A 17,325-nucleotide genomic window follows, 5' to 3' on the forward strand; every position below is an offset into this window, starting at 1 on the left:
AACTGGCTCAACTGAATATTTTTAAAAAGTTAATATTACAGAAGTCCACAAAATACCTTCTCGCCTTAGATGTCAGGAAGATCACAGCACCTTAAACTTCATGTTAGCCAATGATTATTTACATCTCTCAGTGTATCTGGCAGGGAAGGGATGGCTAGAGTTACATTTGAAATGGGTCTTTGTCTAAGTAACAAAAGTACTTATTTTAGAATTTTCTTGTATTATTATGCTTAGTAACAGAAGGAATGGGAGACTGGTGGTAGGGATGCATTCAAATGTGTGACAGTTTAATCTGGAGCCAGAAAACACCCAAAGCAGCCACTATCTTCCTCTCGCCCTCTGCCCCCACCTAACACACATTCTGAAGAACTCACACAAGATTAAGTTAGGTAATGTCTCAAGCCAAACATTGTGATATGTACTCTAGTAAATTAACAAACTCACATTTTGTATTTTCTCAACTATGTCTTTGCCTCATCTGTATCAATTTGCCTCATCAGATCAATGCCTCATCTGATCAATAAGATAAGATCATCTTATCACCTGATAAGTTTTGCATTACTGACCATTTTTTTCCTGTTACAGGATTATAGCTGGACAGACATCCGCTGCCCCTTTGAAAAACGAAGGGATGCAGCATGTGTGTTTTGGGACAACGTAGTGTACATTTTGGGGGGCTCTCAGCTTTTCCCCATAAAACGAATGGATTGTTACAATGTCGTGAAGGATAGCTGGTATTCCAAACTGGGCCCTCCGACACCTCGAGACAGCCTTGCTGCCTGTGCTGCAGAAGGCAAAATTTATACATCTGGAGGTTCCGAAGTCGGTAAGGACTTACTCGGTATCTTTGTTTGCAAAAAGCGTTTTACCAAGTATCTTGGTAAAGTTTCTTGGCTTTTCATATTTATATAAACAACTGGTATGGTCTTTTTAACATAACTTACATACACATCTGTCACATTGTACAGCCCATTTCCCTGAAGGTTTACCTTACTTCGTTAATTTTACAAGAACTTCAGCTTCCTAAGTTACGTTAACTGTCCCGTTTTTTCTCTCATGCCGTCTAGATTTTAGTTCTATGTAGATTGCTTTAAGATACATAATATTTGCTTTAACGATTTCAGAGTGTGGCTCACTCATAGACTCTTTAAGATCTCTTTACTACGTTCTTGCTTTTAAAATCTATATTGCCTTTTTATGGGGCGCCTGGGTGGCGCACTCGGTTAAGCGTCCGACTTCAGCCAGGTCACAATCTCGCGGTCCGTGAGTTCGAGCCCCGCGTCAGGCTCTGGGCTGATGGCTCAGAGCCTGGAGCCTGTTTTCGATTCTGTGTCTCCCTCTCTCTCTGCCCCTCCCCCGTTCATGCTCTGTCTCTCTCTGTCCCAAAAATAAATAAACGTTGAAAAAAAAATTTTTTTTTAAAAATAAATAAAATCTATATTGCCTTTTTAGAACAGCATATGGGCTTGGGTGTAAAACACCTTTCTCTTTAATGGATAATTTGTTAGCATCAGGAGTGGTCTTTTTCTAAATGAGTAGTTTTTCTAAATGAATATTCTAGGCGCAGACTGGATATATAATAGCATTTACATGCTTTTACCTTTTCAGATAATTTCTTTAGCTAAATAATGGGTTTATAAAGAAAACTAGGAAGACCAAGTAAACCTAAGGTACAGAATTTAAATGTTAATTAAGTCTTTATTTTCTTTGATAATTTTATATTAGGCCAGAGAATGTTTTACTTTTGGTCAGCATATTTATCTGTTTGATGTTTTTACTCCCCCACTAGATGTCAAAAATACTTAGATTCTAAAATATTAGAAAATTTAAAGGTTTTTTTTTTTAAGTTTATTTTGAAAGAGAGGGAGCATGAACAAGCACTGGGGAGGGTCCGAGAGAAAGGGAAAGAATCCCAAGCAGGCTCCGTGCTGTCAGCATGGGACCCCATGCAGGGCTCGATCACAACCTGAGCCAAAATCAAGAGTTGGACACTCATCCTCGTGACACCCAAGAAACCCAGAAAAATTAAAGATTTTTAAAATGTGACTTAAGAAGTGACCTTTTCCCCCCTTTCTTTTTTTTCCTTTTTTTTCTTTTCCCCCCTTTAAAAGCATTCTTCATAGAACGTCTATGAAGACATATTTCAAACACAATAAATACTAAAGATAATAGAAAGTAACTGTTCTATAGATACACTTTTTATAGAAAGCATAATATGTAACTTTACTTCTTCAGCAATTACTGAGTTTTTTACTTAAAGAGTAATTTCTTATATCTGCCACATACTCTGTATTTCCCCTTAATATCAACCAATTGAATCTATCAAATTGAAAATGTTCTAAAAGTTAAAAAGAAGTTAATGTTAATCAGGACAGTTGCTTCTTCCATTTGTTATTCCCTGAATTTTGCCTTCTGTAGACCTTGGTTGTGGTTGAGAATTATAAGGGTGTTGTTAAGCATTAGCAAAGTCCAGAAGAGTGGGAGATGAGAAATCATTTGGTTAAATTTTAACGTTTTTCTTCGGAAGGAAAAAAGCACCTGTTTCTTCATTAGTATTATTTCTAAAATTCTCTATTGAGCCCCTATAACTTGCAGAAGTTGCAAAACAGGATGAATATATGTTTTGCTATTAAAATGTATAATCAAATTACACCAGAGTCATGCAGTGGTACCTTGAGAATATACTTCAGAATGGCCCAGCATGACTTCAGGGCTTACTCACACAACCACTAAGAGTAGTCAGGAAGAATAGTTTTGTTAATGGTGCAGTGACTATTACGGAATGTTAAATTATAATCCTTAGAATATTAGCAGATCATAGTTTTCAGAGTTTAAGGTATGGATTTATCATCTATAAATAACTGTGGTTTTCTCCTCTATAAACATTTGAAGTTTGGATAATTCCCATCATGCATAACTGGGCTTGAAGACATACATAATGTTATTTATTTAATTTTTCTTCTGAATTCAAACCAATTTCTTTTCCTAAATTAATTACCAATAAATAGGTATCTTCAGCAGATCCTTTTTTTTTTTTTTTAATATTTTCTAAGGTCTGTACAAACAGGGTTAGCTTTTTCTTAAGCTATTCCTACATTTTGCTGTTATTGTTAATTAAGTTTAGAAAAGACTCTACAACTGTAAATTCCTCCCTCCAGTAACTAGTGACTTACTTCTACAATCAGCTGACTCCAAGCCCACACACACACTAAGTCTGGTTGGGCCTTTTCTTCTACAGGAAACTCAGCGCTGTATTTATTTGAGTGCTATGATACAAGAACTGAAAGCTGGCACACAAAGCCCAGCATGTTGACTCAGCGCTGCAGCCACGGGATGGTGGAAGCCAACGGCCTGATCTATGTTTGTGGTGGAAGTTTAGGGAACAATGTTTCTGGGCGCGTGCTGAATTCCTGTGAGGTTTATGATCCTGCCACAGAAACGTATGTATCAGTTTAAAAGTCCTATTTTAAAATCATGCAAGAACAGACCTGTTCTTAAGTCATTGAAATCACACTGGGTATAATTCGCCTTTTAAGTAACATCGTTCTTTAGATATAAGGGTTTGTAAACTTATGTGTGTGTAGAAGTGTGTGGGAATAACCTTATGCATAACTCATTAAAACTACACTGTATAAACAAAAAAAAAGTCTTCTTTCAGTTAGTTGTATGTAAGCTCAGAGGAAGAGGATGGCAAAAGGCAAAGGAGCCCAACAGAAGAATTTAGTTCTCGTATCAAGAATGTGCATACGCGTGGGAATGTGCTAGGTTTGGGACATTCATGGCCTGGACCACTCCTCTATGCTTTAAGAAATGGCTTGACCTTATATACCCTGTGGGAGCTGCTCTCTTTCTGTTCTTGTTTGTGCAGCAAATGCTGTGAATGGGACAAGTATGACTTGATTCATCAAAGTCATAAAATACTTTTGTTTGAGGTCAGGAAATGTAGGAGAGGAGAGGGAAAAATTTATGATCAGTAGTAAATTTGCCTTTAATTGGGAATATCAATATATTGATTGGTTTGTATCATTAATAAATTGTACCCCTAGGTATAATGTCTTAATTCTGAGTTTGTATGGGTAGATACATATTTTTCCAGTAAGATCATTCTTAAATCTAGGAAGTAAGTAACTGCTCTTTTAAAGACAAAATGCTAAAGAAATAAATGGTTAGGCAGCTTTTCTGACCTTATAATTAATGATGGAACCTGTTCAATGTAGACAAAGACAAAGCTGATGTGCAAATTACTGAACAGTAGGGGGCGTGGGTAAGTAAAATGCCATTAAACTAATAAGGAAATGACCACAGGTAATATCCAAGTCAGACCTTTTTTTGATACTCAGAAACAGCCAAAGAGATTTGGTAAGACAAGTAACTTACTGATTTGAAAGCATTGTTCTTCCTTTACCAGAACCAATTATTAGGTAAATATGTTCAACTTAAACATTATGCCAAAGAACTGCACCATAAGTCTTACGTTCAAGTTTTACATTTAGGAAATATTGTCAGCTTATAAAACATAGAAGTCTTCTACTCCAGCTATTTTTTTTTTTAGTGAAAAGTAATAATTTAATTATAAAATGTGATTAGCCATGTACCATTATTTACTTATACTTTCACCCATTTTTAAAGGATTTAAAATCAGTAATTCCTTCCCCAAACAAAGCTGCAGTTACAATTGTTCTTTTCTCATTTTTTTTTTGCCCAGCTGGTTACCAGTGCTAGTAATAGAATTGAAAGCAACTTATCTTGAAACTTACCTTTGCTGAAGTGTTGAGACTAGAAAATCTCTCAGAGATCATCAAATTTACTATTCCTCAGTGTTTTTCAAAATATACCTTTGTACTTGCCAGAACACACTAGGGATACCCCTTATCTCATCCCATCATCCGTCAGCTGAGCTATCCACCCCATCTTGTCCCAAATTACAGGAGGGGGGTGTATGCCAACTCTCTTCCCTCCTGTATCCCTGAGATACCTCTGCTTTGCCTCTGAGAAATTTTATGCTCAAAAACTAGTACTGCATATTAGTTGGAAAACTGTGGTCTCATTCATCCTGCTGCCTAATTATTTTTTTCATTTCTAAAAAAAATCTCTTAAAGTAGAACCCATACCAGATAAACACCAGGATTCTAAATTTTGAGATCTTCATTCAGGCACTGTCAGTGTAAATTAGTATATTCTTATTCATAGCAGCAGGGAAGAAGTATAAAGGAATTCTGCCCCTCAATATTTTTTTTAAAGTTATTTATTTTTGAGAGATAGAGAGCAAGAGCAGTAGCTGGGGAAGGGCAGAGAGAGAGAGAATCCCAAGCAGGCCGGTGCAGAACTCTACATGGGGCCCAGTCTCACACACCATCAGATCATGCATGACCTGAGCTGAAATCCAGAGTTGGATGCCTAACTGACTGAGCCACCTGGGCACCTCTGCAACCTCAATATTTTATTATTATTATTATTATTATTATTATTTATTTATTTACTTATTTTTGAGAGACAGAGAGTGACAGAGCACAAGCTGGGGAGGGGTAGAGAGAGAGAGAAGGAGACTGAATCCAAAGCAGGCTCCAGGCTCAGAGCTGTCAGCACAGAGCCCCAGTGCGGGGCTCGAACGCACGAACTATGAGATCATAACCCGAGCCGAAGTCGGACGCCCAACCGACTGAGCCATCCAGGCGCGCCTACAACCTCAATATTTTTTAAAACTGGATCAATACATTCAATTTAGGGGAATATTTTAAAACTTACACAACTTAGCATTTCTTTTGTATATATTGAGCTTATGTATGAAACCTAAATTCTCTATATTCTCATCAATGCCCTTAACTTTACCCTAAGTGAAAAGCTAGTGTGACTATAATGATTCACATCCCAAAATGAAAAGTTATATGCTACAGTGATTTCCTTTTTTAAGTGTTTTGTAACTGGTTTAATTGGAGGCTAAGAAATGAAGCCTGTGGAAACAACATGACACAGTTTATGCAGTCAGAACTTTAAGAAAAACTTCTAAACACTAAAGTTCAGGTTGGGGAGAGCATGGACACAGTACATACTCCACATATGAAATTACAGGAAGAAGAAAATGTATTTTGGGAAACTTCCTACTCTAAACCTTCAGGAGACTTAGCTACAAAGATCTTCCTCTACTTACAGTGGGGTTACATCCTGATAAACCCAATGTAAGTTGAAAATATTGTTACCTTGCAAATGCACTTACTCCACCTAACCTGGACATCATAGCTTAGCCTAGCCTACCTTAAACATGCTCAAAACACTTACAGTAGCCTATAGTTGGGCAAAATCAGTTAACACAAAAACTATTTTATAATGTGTTGAATAGGTCATGTGATATATTGAATACTGGACGTGAAAAGCGGAATGGCTGTACAAGTACGGGATGGTCCTAAGTGTATCAGTTGTTCACCCTCGTGATCATCTGGCTAACTGGGAGCTGTGGCTCACTGCTGCTGGCCAGCATCACGAGAGAGTATCATACAGCTGGCCCAGGAAAAGATCAGAATTCAAAATGTGAAGCACAGTTTCTACTGTATGTGTTTCACTTTCGCATTATCATAAAGTCAAAAAATCGTAAGTCAAACCATCATTAGCATCAGACCACCTACCATACATACAAATACACTCTTACACTATATCACGGACATATGTGGAGAAGAAAGGGGTATATATTTTGAATTTTTCCAAGTCAAATACTATGTTTATTGCATTTTGACAGCTCACCATCTGAAGCTCACTGCGTGGAAAGGCAGTGGAGGTCCAGTGTGGCTCCCATGTCTGAGCTGTTTGCTGGAAAAGACCAGCATGGGCGAGCACGTGTATTTACCCCGAAAAAAAAAAAAAAAAAAAAAAAAAGGACCAGTGTGTTGTCCACCTCACCTTACAGAGTGCTCTGAAAATGAGAGTGGTGACTTTCAAATATCTTTTAAAACAAACAAAATTTATAGATATAAAGCAACAAAACAGTTGCTAATATTTCAGTTAATCATTATGTCCTAATTATTTTGAAAAAATTATAAATTTAACTTTTAAAAGAAGAGATAGGGGTGCCTGGGCGGGTAAGTTGGTTAAGTGTCCAACTTCGGCTCAGGTCATGATCTCACGGTTTGTGAGTTCGAGCCCCACGTCGGGCTCTATGCCTACAGCTCAGAGCCTGGAGCCTGCTTTGAATTCTGTGACTCCCTCTCTCTGTCCCTCCCCTGCTCGTGCGCTCTCTCTCTCAAAAATAAATAAACATTAAAGAAAAAAATTTTTTAAATAAGAGATATAAATAATCATATTAAAGAGTTACACTTATGTCCAATTTCCTGTTTGTTTTTGCTTGGAGACTTTTTTTTTTTTAATTTTTTTTTCAACGTTTATTTATTTTTGGGACAGAGAGAGACAGAGCATGAACGGGGGAGGGGCAGAGAGAGAGGGAGACACAGAATCAGAAACAGGCTCCAGGCTCTGAGCCATCAGCCCAGAGCCTGACGCGGGGCTCGAACTCACGGACCGCGAGATCGTGACCTGGCTGAAGTCGGACTCTTAACCGACTGCGCCACCCAGGCGCCCCAGCTTGGAGACTTTTGATATGTTAGCTGTTGAGACACAAACAAGCCTGTGTGCCAGTACTCCCTTCACAGTCAGAAATGTCAATTGGGTATATTGGATTATATGCAAAAGAAGGGATTGAGTCTCATAGAAAAAAGTAACAGTTGTCTGTGTGTATGAGGCTGTTAGCTATGATTTAGTATTCTTCGACACTTGTGTCCACATTTATATTCTCAGTCTCATTACATATAGTAGTGGCTGTGAACAAAATAACATGCTAATAAGGTATTAAATTAGACACAGTGACAGTACTTTTGTTACTAGAGCTGCCTATAAAGTTCAAGTGTACATTTGAAGGTGAACATGTGAATAGTAACAGATACTACTCATTTGCTGATTGCTAGAGCCCAGTGTTAAATTTGTATTTTACTCATACATAAATATTAATTAAAACCATGTGTGACAGTATTAGTATTTTATACTTAAATACCTTCCCTTTTTTTTTTCTTTTTGTTACCATTTTAACAAATTATTGTGAACTACAGGGATTGGATTTCCTCCAAAGACGTGTTAGCAGTCTCCAGATATTCTCTATTTCTCATACTCTATCGAAGTTGAAAGGAGTAAAATCCCCATTTACCTGACCTTTAAATAAATTCCTCAAAACCATGTTAGACTTTTGTTTTCTAGCCTCTCAGGTGTGTGTATTTGTGTGTGAACACATAGGTGGGTGGTAAATGATCACTTTAATTGGGATAACAAACCTTTCTTATAAATTAGTATGAGTACTTTACTTCCTGTGAACAAGTACTCTAAAAATTTCTTTTATTTTCAGATGGACTGAGCTGTGTCCAATGATTGAGGCCAGGAAGAATCATGGACTGGTATTTGTAAAAGACAAGATATTTGCTGTAGGTGGTCAGAATGGCTTGGGTATGTGATATTAATTCACTGTTTAACTTTCCCAGTGAATTTGCTGAGACCTCCTTCTCTTAAATTTTGTAAACATTTCTTAAAATCTAAATACAAGCATTTATCACACATATTATTATACTTATTTTTATAGTTTCTGGGAACTATTTTATGAGACATTGCAGTGTATTTAACATTGCTGTCCATGAAATGTAGGTAATGTCCACCTCACACATTTCCTGGGTAGTAGTATCATAATAACCAAAGAACTTATTGAGTAACAGAAACATTGGAATTAAAAAAAAAAAAAAAAAAAACCTTTAAATACAGCTTTTAAGATTTGTATAGAGACCCTGCATGGCATAATTTCCTAAACATTTTTAAAATTTGCATGAAAATATCAATATTACTATTTTTTAAATAAATAAATTTGACTTTTTACTTTCTTAAATAATTTATAGCAAAAAATCTTATGGAGAATCTGGACTGAATCTATAGTCCACAAACCTCATTTTAGTATCTTTTAGCATTACTTAAATATATAACAAAGAAATACCTTCTTTCCCTTTTCCTGTCTCTCGCCATTGCTAAATTGATAAATGCCAGAAGGATAATTTGAATAATTATAATCAAAGTTAATCAGAAGGAGAATCCACTGATTTACTTTTCCAGAACAGAACATTTTTAATTTTGCAAAATAAATATAAATATTTAGGATTCTAAACCAACAAGTAAAAATTAAGTTAAATTTGTATTATGTTAAAGTAAAAATAAGAATAGATGGAGGATTTCTGGGCTTTATTGTAAGATTCTTAACTGTTCTGCATGTTTGAAAATGTTCGCAATAAAATGTTGGGGAAATGCAAAAAAATAATACTTTAAGAGATCTTAGAATTGTTCATATAGTCGTTCATGTAATTTTATTCTTTTGAAGGTGGCCTGGACAACGTGGAATATTATGATATTAAATTAAACGAATGGAAGATGGTCTCACCAATGCCATGGAAGGGTGTAACAGTGAAGTGTGCAGCAGTTGGCTCTATAGTCTATGTCTTGGCGGGTTTTCAAGGTGTGGGTCGATTAGGACACATCCTTGAATATAATACTGAGACAGACAAATGGGTTGCCAACTCCAAAGTCCGAGCTTTTCCAGTAACAAGTTGTTTAATTTGTGTTGTTGATACTTGTGGAGCAAATGAAGAAACACTTGAAACATGAAAAGTGAATGGACTTCAAGATTTATTGGAGACTCAAAAATATGGCCACCAGTGCTTTGTTCCAAGAGTTTGGTTACAAAGGTTTAGTTTGGTGTTTTGTTTAGTTTTGTTTTTAAGGAAATTTCAAGTAAAGTAAGATCGCTATAAAATAGATGTTTCTTTTATATGAATTTCCTTACTTAATTCAAAGACCATATTTTAGCTGGCCACTTAACCAAGACATACCTAGTGAGAAAACTTGAAAAATCATAAGCATTTGGTGAAAATACAAATTCTTGAATGAATTTTACATGTGTAACTATGATTATGGCAGAGTGGGGATTGGCTCGTCAGTGAAGCAGTCTCATCTTAGCTCTAGATTCTATTTTCATACATCATAGAAGTGCTATGTAGGTAGGTCTACTTGTTTCTGTTCAGTCAAGAACGAAGACATAGTATGAAGTGTAAGTCAAGACAGGCAACTCTGATGAAGCAGCTTAGTCTCACCTAGTTTTGCTTGTCTTCATTTGTTCCATTTAGTGCCAAATTTATTCCATTTTAAAAGCAAGCCAGAGTGAGTCAAGGCATACACATTTTCTCTCACAAAACTTCATAAACACATTTTGGGCTTAGAAACATACCCAAGTCCTCATGAAATATATTCAATTAAATATATTCTATCTTTTAAACACAAAATGTCAAGCTTAGCACGCCGGTTAATTTATAGTACTGTTTTACCCCGTGGTTAAAAAATGATTATGCCTCTTCACTCACTGTTAAATAAAATAAAATAAAATCATAGTAAGAATGATTAGCAAAAGATAAAGCTATTTATAGCAAATTTCTAGGTTACTAGAATAGCACTGATAGCTATACAATATCAATGTTGACTTTGAACTTCTTATGGATTTAAAAAGATACATGATTTCTTTTTGTTAGCAGGACGCATCAGAGAGGTTTGACCCAGGTATCTCCTAAAAGTTTTGTAATAATTTGAGTTAAATGTTTGTCATCTCGTATTAATTGCTTTTATGTGGTCAATAAATCTTTTACAAACCCAACTACTCATTTCTTTCCTAGTAATGTTTTGCCCTTTTACATTATGGAATGTATGGAATGAGCCATGTAAAGCTGTCACCATCAGTGTTTTTATCCAATTATATTAAATATTTTTTAACTTAAAATAGACTGCTAAGTTTTATTCATCTTTCATTTTAAACGTGTTAGGCAACAGTTTTTAAAACTTGTGAACCATTGTTTCTGTTTTGATCTTCATTGTTTTATTTATATGGGGGTTATAATCTTAAATCCTAAAAATGTTCAAATGAAAAAGAAATTATAAAAAGCATAGTGATAGTATTTTTATTTATGTAGGGTTTTTAATGCACATAACACTTTTCTTGAAATGTAATTTACGTATCCTACAATGCACCCATTTAAAGTATACCATTCAGTGGTCTTTAATATACTCACAGACTTGTGCAGTCAGCATCACAATTTTGGAACATTTTCATCACCACAGAGAAGAAACCCCATACTCATTAGCCATCAGTCCCCATTGTCCCCTCTATTAGTTTCCTGTGGCTCCTATAATGAATTACCACAAACTTGGTGACTTTAAAACAACAGAAACTTATTCTTTCTCAGTTTAAGAGGCCAAAAGTCCTAAATCGGGTTGTTGACAGAGTTGCCTCCTTCTGGGTAGAGGCTCTGAGGCAGAAAGTGCCCACACCTCTCCCCTAGCTTCTGGTGGTTGTTGGAAACCCTTGGCATTCATTGACTTGAAATTGCATCATTAAAATCACTGCCTCTGTCTTCACATGTTCTTTCCTATGTGTCTCTGTATCTTGGTGTGGTGTTATAAGGACAGTAGTCATTGTATCTAACCTACCCTCCCTCAGTCTAGTATGATCTTAATAATAACATCTGCCGAGACCCTGTTTGCAGATAAGGTCACAGTCTGAATTTCCAAGTGGACATGAATTATAGGAGGACATTATCCATCCTGGTTACGTACCCCAAACAAGACAACCATTAATCTTTCTGTCTCTGGATTTGCCTATCTTGAATATTTTTATGTTGGGTTGTGAATTTTGTGAAATTGAATTAGAAAAAAAATGTCCAGTTTAATTTCTTTCAGGGCAGAACATCCATTTAACATGATTTAGTTATATTACCTAATACAGTAATCTCCCATATTGAATATGCAGCACTATTTGAAATATTTTATTTTTTAAATTATGTTTGTCTTTGAGAGAGAGCATGGGAGGGGGGAGAGAGAGAGAGAGGGAGACAGAGGATCTGAAGCAGGCTCTGCACTGACAGCAGTCGGGGCTCAAACTCACAAACTGAGGTCATGACCTGAGCTGAAGTTGGAAGCTTAACCAACTAAGCCACCCAGGCACCCCCTATTTGAAATCTTTTAAACAGACTAGCCTTTTCTTTAGGCTGTATCAACTGACCAGAACACACTGTAAGTATGTAGAAAGATTTGATGTATTGTAATGAAGTGGTTTGGGGGGAGGGGGGTGGTGTTAGTAATCTTAGTAATTACTAATTAGTACCTATTTTCTGCCTTGGAAATACTCTGCAAAACTGTCAATGCCAGGATAATGAGTAATGATGACATAATATATCGGCAAGTATTTTTTCTATTCCTTTTTCCTCCCCACAAAATTCCTGTCCTTCATATAAAGGTCTCTACTTTTTTTCATCACCATGTGATATGTTAATACTATATCCTTTGCAGTGACACGATTTTGATGACAGAAGTTTAGTTGAAATTTTAAAAATCACAACTTGAACGTAAAAAGTTTAATGTCTTCAAAAAATGTTGCTATAAAAAAACAGTACTCAATTAAAATTTTGACCTAGCTTTCAAAAACCTGACCTACAATCTTAAAGGAAATTTTGAATCACAAAAATAAGCCATTAAATAAACACATATTAACCAAGCAGTCTATGTTCCTTTTGCCTTATATACTGTTAACAGCAAAAATTTGAGATTTGCCGCGTAGGCCAGGGTAAGGGAAATATTTGGAGGAAATTTTGCTTTTTAAGGGTGATGCCATTAACATATACCCACAATGTCAGAAAATTCAGTCCATTCCAACATGACACCGAATTAAAGTCTGTGCTGGGAAATTGTCTGAAATGTTACTAGAAATGTTACTAGAAAGCTTTTTAGTTCCCAGACCTTTAAGCCTCCTCTCATAACAACAGTAATTGGGTTCAGGATCTGGTTTAGTCAGTTCTTGTACGGGATTTCTCTGACTTTATCTTCCAACCCTCTATTGAATTTGTTTTCACTAGCCATGTTTAATTTCTAAGAACACTTTTTAAAAAATAATTCTTTCCTATAGTATTCTGTCCTGGGGATGTTTTAGTTTAACGTTTTCTATACACCTTGATGTCTTTCAGTTTACTCTTCTTTTTCTGTTTGCTCTTTTCTGTTGGAGTCTTTACACAAATATCTGATCCCTGGCTGTGTATTTATATTTAAAATGAGACATTTAAAAATAATTTTTGTGTACAGAGGTGGGCTTAATTTTCAGTGAGCTTTGATGCACCTGGGTGGCTCAGTCAGTTAAGCATCTGACCTTGGCTCAGGTCATGATCTCACAGTTCTTGAGTTCAAGCCCCATGTTGGTCTCTTTGCTGTCAGTACCAAGCCTGCTTCAGGATCCTCTGTCCCCCTCTTTCTGCTTCTGCACCCCCCCTCCCCATTCTCTCTCAAAATAAATAAACTTGTAAAAACAATTATAAAAAAAACTTATCAGTGAGATTCGTCATATGATGAGGAACTGGCCACTTATTTTTGTTGGGGATCTATCGGAGATTCATAGACACTTTTCTGAGATGTTTGATTCTCAAAAAAAATAAACTTCCAAACTCCTGGACCTTGGGTGGGGAGGGCAAGTTGGGGAAAAAGGGGACTGTAAGCCTGGCTGCAGGATTTCTGGAGCTCAGGCAAAGGGGACAATAAACATAGGTTGCTTTGTCAGTACCATAATTTCCCCTTTGTCGTTGATGTCCTGGATTCTGAGGCCTCTCTGGTTACCCCTGTCACCCCACCCGCCCCTTTTTTTTTTCCAAGAAAAAAACCTATTTCCCATCAGGTACGAATAGTTGCCTCACTAGGTGGATTTATGGAGCTAGATTCTAACTTCACCACTTACAGACTTTCAGTCTACTCTTCTCTGGTTACCTAGAGGCTTTTAGTTCCTGAGGCTTTTCAGCCTTCTCTAGGGATATCAGCGTGCACCCTATAGATATTTGATCTTCTAAGTAACTGAATATTCTTCCATGTGCATTCAGTCCTCATAAATTGTGGTTTGAGATTTTGGTTATCTCCTAGTATAATGAAAGATGGTGTTTTTGCTTTTCCCTCTTATTTTGAGATGATTTTTAAGAGGAAAGGGGAGGGGGCATTAGTATTTTCACTCCGCCATCTTGAAATCAGAAGTTTCCTTCCTGTGACCCCACTCCTGATTTTTCCACCTCCCCCTTCCCTGACTGATCACTACTGAATTCTGCATCCATTGGCCCTACGCTCTATTGTCTCACACAGCACTCCACCAAGATGATCTCCATTGGGATCTGGGCTTGCCCATCTCTCTACCTTCACACACCACCATGCTCACCCTCACAGCTTCAGCCACCACTGACATTATTTTAGGTCTTTGATAACCCAGCAGAGTCCTTACACATGTTGGTGTTTGCATAGACAAGTCAGTGGCCACAATGAGAAACTGGTTAATACAAGGGGATTACTCAAATGTGAACAGCGGGAACCAAGTTTCTCCTTCCAATCAAAGGAGGGAGTTAGAAACACAGGAGCAAGATAACTCCTATGATCTTGGGATAGAATTGGAGGTTATCAGTGTAAACTCCTAGTTTCTAATACACATAGACACAGAAATAATGTGTTGGTGTAAATGTGTGTCTGTCTATAGTACATATTTCCTAGCAATGCCCATGAAAGGGCTTGGGAGCAAAGACACCACAACAGCAATCAGAAAACTTAAAGTTCAGATCATGGCTTCTAAGTACCATTAAAAGACCCAAGATTCCTTGGAGAAATGGCTGATTCCAAGACTGGATCAAGGAATGCATAAGATGAGCCTGGTAATCTTTTGGGCCAAGGAGTAAAGAAGTGCTCAGAGAATCATGCGATGTGTCAAAAAACAAAGGAGCTTACAGGGCTCTCACTGGCCAAATTGGGAAAGATATGAACCTCAAAATAATGACTAATAGATTATAACCCACTGAATAAAACTGGAAATCATGAGGCCATACTGATAGGAATAAATGAATGAATGAACCAAAAAGCTTGAGGAGGAATGACATTTTTATACTTTCAGAGTATCTCCCCACAAAGTCCTTACTAATAACAAAAAGGAAAAGAGTCATTGTAGAGCGAAATAGCTTGGCACACACCACCTTATCAAGTGATCAGAGTGAGGTAGTGAGACAAATTGAAATTGTGCACAATCTGGGAGGTATAATGTGAAGACCATGGCTTCATTTCTGTGATAATCCTACCAGAGATGCTCAATCTGAATCCAATCATGAGAAAACATCAGATAAATCTGCATTGAGGAACTTCTACCAAATAACTAGCTATCAAGGTCTTGAAGTAGTGTTAAGGTCTTTAATAGTGTTATGCTCTTGAAAATCAAGCAAATACTGAGGAAATGTTCCAGAATGAAGACAACTAAAGAAATATGAATAAGGCAACAATGATTCTAAACTGGATCCTTTTTTTTTTTTAATATAAATGTGTTTATTTTTGAGAGGGTGCACGCGCATGATCAGGGTAGGGGCAAAGAGGGGAACAGAAGATCCAAAGCGGGCTCTGTGCTGACAGCAGTAGGCCCCATGCGGGGCTCGAACTCACAAACCTGAGCTGAAGTTAGATACTCAAACGACTGAGCCACCCGGGCGCCCCAGGAGTACATAAATATTAACGTCTTGATTTTGGTGACTGCACTGTGGTTATGTGGGAGAATGTTTTTGTAGGAAATACAGGAACTATTTGGGTGATGGGGCATCAATCTGCAATATAGTCTCATACTGTATTTGTAAATCTTCAATAAGTTTCAAAGTAAGTGAATTGAATAGATTTTTTTTTTTTTTTTTTTAATAAACTAGGTTAGGGTGCCTGGCTGGCCCAGTCAGTCAGAAGGGCATGTGACTTGATCTTGGGGTCGTGAGTTTGAGCCCCACGCTGGGCACAGAGATTACTTTAAAACATTTTTTTTTTTTACATTTATTTATTTTTGAGAGACAGAGAGAGCACAAGTGGGGGCAGAAATAGAAGGAGACACAGAATCCGAAGCAGGTTCCAGGCTCTAGGCTGTTAGCACAGAGCCCAACACGGGGCTCAAACTCACAAACTGAGATCATGACCTGAGCTGAAGTCCGACGCTTAACCGACTGAGCCACCCAGGCACCCCTAGAGATTACTTTAAATAAGCTAGGTTGTACCAGTTATTCCCAGTGCTTTGGTAGATTCCATTGTACTCAAAATCCAAAGATGTGAGCAAGAACTATGACCAATCATCCTAAACCACCAGGGATAAACCTGTATTCCAACAAATTCATATTCATTGCCTCCTTGCAACTAAGCAGACTGGGAACCAGGGGGAGAGTAGGGTGTCTCACCATACAAAGGAAAAGACAGTTGTAGGATTTTGTGGGGAAGATGGATTTTAGGTAAAATTTGGTAAGCTCGAAGCAAAGCAGAGTTGTGTGTAAAGGCATCAACATCCAATCTGGACTGAGAAGTGGATGTAGGGTCGTTTTCTTGGAAACTACAAAATTAAGAAAAATATGGAATGCTCTTTTCAGGAACCTGCAGTTCCACACCTGGGTAGAAATCGATGCTACTTCTCTGTCTTCGCTCCTCCAAGGAAGAGTGGGATGTTTCATTCTTAAGAAAACAATTTCAAATAGCGGTGTTTATGTGGACTTTTTTTTTTTTTCAACGTTTTTTATTTATTTTTGGGACAGAGAGAGACAGAGCATGAACGGGGGAGGGACAGAGAGAGAGGGAGACACAGAATCGGAAACAGGCTCCAGGATCTGAGCCATCAGCTCAGAGCCCGACGCGGGGCTCGAACTCACGGACCGCGAGATCGTGACCTGGCTGAAGTCGGACGCCCAACCGACTGCGCCACCCAGGCGCCCCTATGTGGACTTTAAACAACTAACTTTCTCAGTGTAAGAATGTAGTGTTTATAGAAGTTGTTATGATACTTTTCAGTTGCTGTCTGTCCTTGAAGGAACCAGTTTCCTGTTAACCTTATAACTGGCTTTATGTGTTACCCACCTGATGAATGGCTGGGCAGATTTTTGCTTCCTCAACAGCAGAAATGAAAAGTACGACTCGGTCTCTCAAACTACAAGTACTCCTGTCCTCCAGGGCCTTGCTGAAGATCTGTTTCCTTAACCTGCTTTCTTCTCATTTCCGACCCTCAAGCCTCCCTTAAAGTCGGAGGCCTAGTACCACGAGCAAACACGCCTCTTTCTCCGCGTTAACCATCCAAACATTCCGCTTTCCCAAGACAAGCTCTGTGAGTGGGGGCCGCCCCGATCTTCTCAAACCCTATTGGGTAAAACCCACGCCTCTCATCCCAGGGCGGGACAAGAGAGAAAGGGGCGCGAGAAG

General features: G+C 37.7%; 1 protein-coding gene and 1 long non-coding RNA gene across 9 annotated transcripts in view; one reads left to right on the forward strand and one right to left on the reverse strand.

Moving 5' to 3' along the window:
- KLHL7 (kelch like family member 7) overlaps positions 1–10,714 on the forward strand; it is a 69,923-nt gene extending 59,209 nt beyond the window's left edge. For all 8 annotated transcript variants that reach the window (XM_011280429.4, XM_011280428.4, XM_019825599.2 and 5 more), the window contains 4 exons: positions 586–826; positions 3,239–3,440; positions 8,381–8,478; positions 9,392–10,714. In XM_011280429.4, coding sequence (XP_011278731.1) covers positions 586–826; positions 3,239–3,440; positions 8,381–8,478; positions 9,392–9,675 — 825 coding nt within the window. In that variant the 3' untranslated portion in view covers positions 9,676–10,714. The remainder of the gene's footprint in view (positions 1–585; positions 827–3,238; positions 3,441–8,380; positions 8,479–9,391) is intronic.
- LOC109497485 overlaps positions 1–17,325 on the reverse strand; it is a 46,309-nt gene extending 28,984 nt beyond the window's left edge. The window contains exon 1 of the long non-coding RNA XR_002740516.2: positions 16,987–17,325. This is a non-coding gene — a long non-coding RNA (uncharacterized LOC109497485). The remainder of the gene's footprint in view (positions 1–16,986) is intronic.

Source organism: Felis catus, chromosome A2, assembly GCF_018350175.1.
Source record: "Felis catus isolate Fca126 chromosome A2, F.catus_Fca126_mat1.0, whole genome shotgun sequence".
NCBI lineage: Eukaryota > Metazoa > Chordata > Mammalia > Carnivora > Felidae > Felis > Felis catus.